The sequence below is a fragment of the Telopea speciosissima genome, chromosome 3 (assembly GCF_018873765.1).
Source record: "Telopea speciosissima isolate NSW1024214 ecotype Mountain lineage chromosome 3, Tspe_v1, whole genome shotgun sequence".
Lineage (NCBI taxonomy): Eukaryota > Viridiplantae > Streptophyta > Magnoliopsida > Proteales > Proteaceae > Telopea > Telopea speciosissima.
The window spans coordinates 67,498,769-67,508,094 of NC_057918.1; the positions used below are offsets into that span (position 1 = coordinate 67,498,769).

Sequence of the window (9,326 nt, forward strand, 5' to 3'; positions counted from 1 at the left end):
TGCCACCAACTGTGAATGAGATCCCATTCACCGCAGGTGAGAGAAGGAGGAAATAGGCATTGGGAGGGTATTTTGGAACATACTAAAACCCTAGTAGGGGTTGGTGAACCATCCTCTTTTTATTTTATTTTATTTTATTTTTTAATATATTTCTATTGTTTTCTATTCCAACAATTAAGATTCGATGTTATAGCTTTATTTTTATTTATTCTTTGATAATAATCTCTTTGATTTATATTCCTACAAGTAAGGTTCACTTTCATTGGATTTTGCAGTTTTTAAAACAGTTAAATTAGGTTGGGACAATTTTGAAAGTTTTCTTTTATTTATTCTAATGTGGCACGAATACTAACCAACTTTGGGGATTAGGTATATCTTTGAAAGTAGTGGATGTAAAACAAAATTGAAACCTACTAATTCTGTAATTTCCATTCTTATCTAGTGGATCTAAGTAATTTTCCTTTTTGGGGAAAAAAAACGCTGCCTAGTCTCGTGGAGCATGTGCCTAGACACTGAGTGTGCAAAATTACCACAACAGCCTCCTTGGAATAACAAATTTCATCCATGCCGATACCTCTGCATGTGCACTTATTTGCCCGGTACTGGTGCAAGGGCCAAGAGACTAGGCAGAGATCTCATAGATTTTTTTTATTATTATTATTAATTTTTTTTGTAGAATATAGATTTTTATTATGAAATATAGGAAAAGATTCTCTGAATTGTTGGCATGGGGCAGGGTACACTAGCACCTCTATGTCTACCTCTCTCTTCCTCATATGAAATTGCCTCAATGCCCTCCAATGTACGATACCATTTTGTCACACCTTATTGGTGTGCTCCTCGATGCATAGTTGGAAAATCGGGTTTTGACTTGGCCGAGTCCTCTGAGTCGAGTCAAAATTTTAGAAAACCTGATCAAGCGTCGTGTAGACTAGGTTAGGATAAAAAACTGACGACACTCTGTCATAAATCGTTTAAGAAAATAAGTCTTAGCATTTTTACCCGAGCCATGATAGAGTTGGAACATTTAATTTATTTTTTTTAATAAAACCATAAAGCCAATTCACTTAAAAACTGAGTTAAGTAAAATAGCAAAAATGTTTTAAAAAACAATAAGAATCTTGATTCTCTGATCTTCCTTCTGTTGTTCAATGATATAAACTCAAAATGCATTGATATGTGAAAGCTAGTTTAAGTGTTCGATGAGAAGTAGTTTTCACTTTTCACCAGAAGTAGGACACTGATGGTCCGTTATTAAACAAGAAGGTAGCTTCTTTTCATTTAAAATAATGCTTCCTAGTGTCGTTGCCTTTTACCAGAAGAGAAGGCTGCGTCTGAGAGAATAGTATGACATCCATTGGGAGATCATCTAAAGATTTGGGATGGGATTCTAAGACATTGAACAAATGTAGAGCCAGAGGTAAAGGATAGCATTTCCTCTACATTCTTGTTCACTAAATCGGTTTGGTTCAAAGGAGAGGACTACTCAAGTTTGGTTCCGGTCAAGGCATGAACAAAAAGGGTTCAAAGCTTTTACTGAAACTAAATCGAATCTTAAATCGATACCAATAAACCATTTACTAATCGGTTTGGTTTTAGTTTTAAAAGTAAAACCGTTATTAAAAGATTCGGTTTGGTTTTGAATCTATTACAACCGATATGCAATTGAGTCAATTATACATACTAAATCCATTAAAATCCGATTAGTCCTAGCATTATATATGCACTTTCTAGTGTTTTGTAGTGAATTTGCATCATGTAAATTAATGTAATCTCTTTTTATTTCTTAAGTCACAATTTGGGCCTAAATGTCATAGTTTTAGCCCAACAAAAAATTAGTTCATTCTAAATTGGGCCCAATATTATTAACTTGAATTGACAACAAAATTGAAATTGATAAAACTATTTAATTTTTTTGGGGGAGTGTTCTCTGTGGGAGAGAATAGGGACCACACACGTGCAACAGCCAATGAGAGCACGTACTGGCATCTTGGCGGTGGGATTTCTGCCTTTCATGGGAGGCGTGGGCGGTCATTTCTAAACCACCCCCCCCCAATAGTGTCTGGGCGTGGCTTGTGTCTCCCCCACAGAGAACATTTTCCCAATTTTTTTTTATGAGAAAAAGAAAAAAAAATCATTAAAGTAAAGTTTAAGGTAAAGCATCATCTACATAACATGAAATATTATACTTAGGGGCGCTGTTCTCTGTGCTACAACGCAGCCTGCGCCCAGGCACATGGGGTGGGTGCAATGACCACTCTGCCCCTGCACATGTTGCCCATGTGCCTGGGCGCAGGTTGCCTTGCGGCACGGAGAACATTCTCCCTTATACTTATTATAGCTTTCCTAGCTAAATGGCGAGCTACTGAAACCATACTTCTGATTTTCTTCTCCTCGTTAATACATTTCAACTGATCTTCCAAATTTCTAACATACATCAAGTAAGGGTAAATTTCCCACGACCATTCTTCCTCTCTTTGCTGCAACATCTCCACTATTCCCTCACAATCAGTCCAAATGGTAGCGACTGTGATCTCTAATCGCCTTGCTTGAGACAACCTTTTGATAACTCCTCGAATTTCTAATTCGTGTGTGCTCGCTACATATTTGGAATATAATTTTCCGTTCAGAAAAATAACTACAGCACAACCTGCTTTGCAAGGAATCATTATCGTCTACGGCTCCCTAACCGGTGCGGTTCCCTAGTGTCTCTCACAAGAGGGAGGTGGGACCCACCCAGGGCACCTAATTGAACACTCTGCTCGGGTGGGGTCCACCCTCTTGTGAGAGGCACTAGGGAACCGCATACGATAAAAATTCGCTTTGCAAGAGGATCTATCAAAACCGTTTAATTTGTACCCAAAAAAAAAAAGGTGTACCAGTTAAAAACGGCTTAACCGGAACCTTTAATCGTTGGTTTCAATTTGGGTTATTGGAACCGTTTAATAATGATTCGGTTCATTTTCTATCTACCAAATCGAACCGAACCGAACCGAACAGAACAACATCCTTTAAAAACCTTAGGACTTTGCCTTATTCTATGGTTTTATTTAGGTCGTTGGTCGCTGCTGTTTCTCCCGCTCTTTTGCTCGGAAGGAAAAACAGGATTCTGCGTGAGCACTGAGGACTGAGGAGACGAGAGTGAGATGAAGCCCTTGCGGACCTATTTCCATGGGGACTTCGACGATGACGGATCCACGCTGACGATAGATGTAGACGATGCAGACCCGTTCGAGTTGTTGGCGGAGGGATCCTTCAATGTCGATCACAAGCTCGCTGGTTCTGATATTTTCAACGCCTTCGAGGACGATTTTGATGATTCTGATATCTACTGATCTACTGAAACACAAAAATATCCCCCAAATCAACCACTTTAGGGTTTGTCATGTGACCCCTCTGTTTTGCTGATGGAAAAACATGTTAGTTGCTTGGAAATGTATACATGGCTGAACTGAAAGTCTTGAATATGTAGTTGGGAATTTAGTAATACCTTTCCTTCTATTTTTAATGTGCGTTAGGCTTCCTGAGATTTTAATGAGAGGGTTTCATGGCCTTAATTTTTGTTGTCTAATGACTGACTCGGTACACGCATTCCTTAATGTTTGCTTCCAAGCCTTTTCTTAAAAATAAAAAATAAAAAATTTTAATGTTATGCCCTCCCCCTTGCTCCTTCCAGTTCTTGAAAATCCTGTTGTCAGTTCTTGTTTTTGTATATTGATGCAAGATTTCAGTGTATCATCCTATTATATATAGTGTTTGGTATTCTACATTGTCTTAATAATTAGGCCACGATAATTATTATGGCCATTGCCATATGCATATGTGTACAGTGTACTGTGTACTGCTCCATAAAATCTATACTGTGGAGGCCACACTTTGTTGATTTTAGATAGGAGTTGAAAGCCTTAATTGTTAGGGATTTCTGTTGGCACACACTATGTTATCACCCAGGTAACATGATATACTGAGTATGAATTATATCTTAAGTTAGGCAATGGAGGAATTCCTTTGCTGATGGGTGTCAGTGCCTTGGTATGGCATTGGGAACAGTGGGAGGGGGTATTTTAGACCTGTACTGTAGAGGGGCATGGGAGAGTAATTAAGACCCTAGGATGGTGGGTGAACCCTCCTCCATGGGTGGCAGAAAACTTTCGCCTTTATAGTGTTCAGAAAAAGGTTTAATGGCTGTATAAATATTTGCTAAGGATGGTGATTTTATTGTTAATGGTGGGATAAGCATGTGGAACTACAAATGGGAAAATTTGTCAAGCATGTGGGAGAGAGAGGTTATGCTGAGAAGCTGTTTGAGAATAGTGTATGAAGTAGGTTTTAGGTTTTTAGAGGGAATTTGATCATAAAGAACTGCAGGAAAGGTTTACAACAAATCATTCTCTTGGATAATTTGGAATTTAAGATGACCGTTGTCAGCTATGTTTTGTTTCTTGCTGTGGGGGGTGAAGAAATAGACCTATATTAATTGTTGTAAATTAAGTATTTAGGGATTTAAAAACTATGGGGACAATGAGAATTGGGGTATGGCATTGGTAGAAAATCAATGAATAATAACAATTAATTATGAGACTTGTAGAAAATTAGGAAAAAGAAGAAAATCCGTAGAAACAATATACTACTTACTTTCATTCATCAAAATATATTTCTCTATATATTCTAAATGGGAAAAGGCTGGGTATGCTAGCGGTATACTGTAAGCTAGCATCCTATGTGTCTATCTCTCTCTTTCTCCCTTTGATGGGTAAGGGAGTCATTTCAAAGGGGGGAAGAGAGAGATACACACATTGGGTGCTAGCTTACGGTATACCGCTAGTATACCCATCCCCCTCCCATTCTAAATATTGATGTCTAGGTATATTCTTCTTACCTATTGAATGTTGGGACTCTTGAATCTTCAAAACACTTTGTTGTACAATCATCGCCTTTTTGCATATGGTGACCCTGGAGAGTGGGTAGGTGGGGAGAAGAGATATTATTCTGGATACGCCAAAATCATTTTATCAGATCTAATGTACTTATTCGATCTAAGAAGGACCTTGTGTCAGAATTGAGAAATTCTATGGCTCGAATCTTTAGTATTCTTTTATTTATCACATGTTTCTACTATTTAGGCAGAATGCCGTCACCTATTGTCACTAAGAAACTGAAAGAAACCTCAGAAACGGAAGAAAGGGGGCAAAGTGAGGAAGAAACAGATGTAGAAATAGAAAGAACTTCCGAAATGAAGGGGACTGAACAGGAACAAGAGGGATCCACAGAAGAAGATCCTTACCCTTCCCTTTGTTCAGAAGAAAAGGAGGATCCGGACAAATTGATGAAATGGAAGAGACCTGAGTGAATGGAAACAAAAAAAACAAAGGATGAATTCCACTTTCACTTTAAAGAGACATCCTATAAAAATAGCCCACTTTTAAAAAATTCTTATCTGGATGTAAATCCAGAAAATTCAAAGTTAGAAATACTTAAAGAAGATAAAGACAATTTCTTACCCATATATACTAATTAGCCAACATGCCTATGCTAGTAGAACAAGAGAAACTAAAGTTCATTGAACAGCTGATTTAAGGAGTCTAGGATTGATCCACTGGTAGTCCCATGTGGCCTCACAGAAGACTTTAGACCAATCCAAGAGTTGGGTGAGGTGATTTCATGCTTCATCGTGTAGTTTTAAGGCCCTTTATTGCCACATGATCATGGTAATTGTCTGAGGGACTAATCAGAAATTGAGGGTCAGCTAAGACTCAGCTGAATGGCTATGGATTTTGCATGAAAGTTTTCTGAGATGGGGGGAAGATGGTTTAATTAGATGCTGCTGAAGATGCAGGGTTCTTCGCCATTTTTGTTAAAATTGTTAATGTTTTGACGATATTACTTTGTGGAATAGTAGCTCCTGCTTCAGTCTCAAGAGCCAAGATATTGCAACAGATCTTTGCGTTCTATGTTGTAAAGATAACTTTGTCGGTGAAATCAGTGCCACCACATTGAAACTGAAGATTTCTAGATCTAACAGCATTACTTTATTGTATGAGGAGTTTTTTGGGGGTATAGAGATTGTGTCATATATCTAATTCTAGTCATTACACTGTTTGTGTTAACTTTGCCTTCTCATATTTGTAAATTATATGTGGCTTTTTCAAAGGTAAATGGATTTCCTATGAACAGCAATTTGTGTTAGGACTACCTGTAAGTTGGAGAAGTGAAAGTCTAAATAAATACCAATGTTGTTGGACTGGATTACTGTTGAGACAGGTACTTTATTCATCAGAAGAATCCTTGCATTACATTGGGGTTAAGATTTAGGACTGCATTGCTAAAGGATCGACAAGGAGCACAAGCTCCTCCCAATGGAGACCTAGTTAATTTCGTTTGTAATTTGGAAAGTCAAGCGTTGACTTCCGACTTATATATCCTTGCTTCTGCTTGTTTTCCTTTGCTTATTGTCTGCTGAAGTATCTATGGCCAGATGATTGCTCTCGTACATTCCTCGTTCACTGACAAATCACAGTTTCAATGGATGGTTTAATTGCAAAAGCTTTGGCATAGGGAGTTGAACCAAACTTTGTAGTTCTTTGGTGGTGGGATGTTGGGAATGGTTTGGTATCACACATGGAGCAAGAAGTTGATATTTGGCGGTTGGCAACAGCTCTGTACTGGGAGGAGACCAACATACCAATTTACAAGTGATGGAAAACATTACACTATAATTGGACAAACCTCTTGGTTGACATCCCCTTGATACGCTACTACAAGAAATGAATTGAATCTGTGGGCATTTTTAGGACTGTGTTGAATGCTTGAAAGAATAGTGACTGGACGAGCCTTGTGTTAATGATTATAGAGGAGATTAGTCATTGGTGACAAGCTTTTGTGAGGTTAGCAGTTTTTCTTTGGGGGGGGGGTTTGAAGTTGGTGGATTGTGGATGGTTGAAGATAGAAGTCTCCTATCATCGAGTGGCCTGTGCCCGTTGAACCACTGTCTTTGTGCATATCTGACTGCATCATAGTATAAGCAACATATTTTACATTCTGCTATAAATCATTTATTTTTCCCGCCATTAGGAGATATCGTCATCTGAAAAACAACATCACAAGAAAACTTGATGCTCAAAAGCATCATGGCCTCCAATAAGCTGTTGGAAAAATATAATTTATTTCCCTCTACCTCTATTTAGCCAGGCTCAAATCGCTTATAGTTCTTCGCATAAGCCGTTACTGGGAGTTTTATTTTCTGGTAGAAGTCGTAATTTGAAGTCCCGGCTCATTTACTCTTGACTCTGACTTACCATTTAAAATTTAAGGGCATTTACAGAATTTCAAGCTCGTGGACACCCACAATGGTGCCTCCTCCGCCACATTTGTATTAACTATCCCTTTCAAAAATATATTTTCAGAGGAAGAGGAAAGTTCTTTTCTGATTTCTGGGCAGTGAGTTTGTGTGGGCAATGGTAATGGAGTTAAAAGAGGAAGGGGAGAGAAGCTGGTAACTCCTAGTGAAGTGTTGGGGAAGGTGTCGAACTTAATAGCAGGGAAGGATACAAACGTTGCACCAAACAATCATCTCGTCTACGTTTTGCGCACTGGACGCCTTAGCATCGTCCCTTCTTCCCCTGACTCATCTGACCAGGTTATTCCCCCTTAGGAGTTGGGCACTTGGGCGGCCTTCTGATTTTTAGGGTATTGGTGGGGCTTATGTAGATTCAACTTTTGTGACTGCAGTATCTTTTTATTTTACTTGAATATGATATTATGATATGTGTATGATGTTCTGCAGATTCCAATTGTTGAGGTCCCTGGTCACAAGGCTCATGGTACTGTCCCACAGCCCGGCTCCGTAGTCATTGCACGCGTAAGCTTCTCTCTCTCTCTCTCACACACACACACACAATTCGATTTCCTGTTATGACTTTATGGGGAGTCACTTCCAAATATGCTTGTTTCTGGTTTACTAGCTTAATCAAACTGAAGTAGAATGGTTATGACAACTAACTTATCTCAACCAACAACAGTAGCGCTGCTGCGATTCATCTACTGTGTTTGAATTTTAAACAGAACCCAGTGTGTTTCTTGTAATTGGAACCATCACCAGAAAGCCCCAAATAGCCACTGTGCCTACTTAGTGAAATTGTGATCTTTTATTGTGAAAATTTCCTTTTTAATGCAATTCTGATCCTTTGGCCTGTATCCATTAATAGGTCAACTTACAAACGGGCTTCCTAAGTCCAGGTTAAAGTACTGCTTGCTCTCACTTTGAGTTTCTCAGCTCAAATAATTTTCATCCTTGAGTCTGTCCCCATGTAGCGTATCCAAGGAACCACATCACCCATATAGCTACACTGATCATGCACTTGTTTTTAGGCTGCGCTATTAATATACTTGTGTTATGCACTCATCATACAAGGCACCAATTTATTAGGTTTTTTAATCTTGTATGTAATTTCTATGGCAGGAAACTAGTGTGATGGCTAGAATGGCCTCAGCTGATATAATGTGCATTGGGGCCAAGTTCATGTGAGAAAAATTTTACCGGCATTATTAGGTGAGTAATCCCCTTCCCCTTGCCCCAATTTATGATTAAGTATTAAGAGATAAAATTTAGAAGTCAGGGAAGTTAATCTCGTGCGTGGAAATTCTTGGTAATTACTAGTGTATAAAATATAGTCAACTACCGGAACCGTAAGTCCATTAATGTGGAGTGTTGGGAATCATTAGTATTTTCATGCTTGAATTTGTCACACCCCGGCCCAGTTAATAAGGGCCAAGTGTGACTGGATGTCTCTGACATCCAACCAATCCCCTAGGATCGCAAGTGCAGTACCCTATTTACAACAATTATCACAATACAGTAATTTAAACGCAACGGAAGCAATTTAAATAATAGAGATAATGTCAATAATAGAGAAGACTAAGTGATAATGCATTTATATATAATGACTGAAGTTTGAGTTACATTAAACAATTCACACCAGTAACCCAAAACAAAAGGGGGGACAGGATCTATATAATACTAAAGTATACAAAAGTGATGTATAAAACAAAAGAGTGGGGGAGATAGCCTGGACTGTCAGGCACATTCAAGAGAAAACACAGTCGTCACACGAGCACAAGACATCGTGCTCCACATACAGCAGAGTCTTAACTCCGGGAGCAATAGGAGGATCCTGAGCTGATGGAGCTCCCATAGAAACACCGACAGCAGTAGAAGAATCATCTGTAAAATATAAGGATCCATGGGGGTGAGCTCCATTGAGCCCAGCAAGGGAAAACACACAAGCATATGCATATAGTCCATGATGAATGTCCTAAGTTAAGTATGC

The 9,326-nt window shown here is 38.8% G+C and overlaps 1 protein-coding gene across 1 annotated transcript; it reads left to right on the forward strand.

Moving 5' to 3' along the window:
* The first annotated feature begins 5,128 nt into the window (after nucleotides 1-5,128).
* On the forward strand, nucleotides 5,129-8,524 carry LOC122655446. Its single transcript, XM_043849642.1, has 4 exons — nucleotides 5,129-5,346; nucleotides 7,474-7,636; nucleotides 7,784-7,858; nucleotides 8,459-8,524. Exons 1-4 carry the CDS (start codon nucleotides 5,129-5,131, stop codon nucleotides 8,522-8,524), a joined length of 522 nt encoding a protein of 173 aa, XP_043705577.1.
* Nucleotides 8,525-9,326: the final 802 nt, after the last annotated feature.

Bases quoted from the DNA above. Each gene is read 5' to 3' on its own strand.
- LOC122655446 (XM_043849642.1), top strand. From the start codon at position 5,129: ATGCCGTCACCTATTGTCACTAAGAAACTGAAAGAAACCTCAGAAACG. The intron at 7,637-7,783 runs GTTATTCCCCCT...GATGTTCTGCAG, and splicing joins CCCCTGACTCATCTGACCAG to ATTCCAATTGTTGAGGTCCC. The intron at 7,859-8,458 runs GTAAGCTTCTCT...TTTCTATGGCAG, and splicing joins GCTCCGTAGTCATTGCACGC to GAAACTAGTGTGATGGCTAG.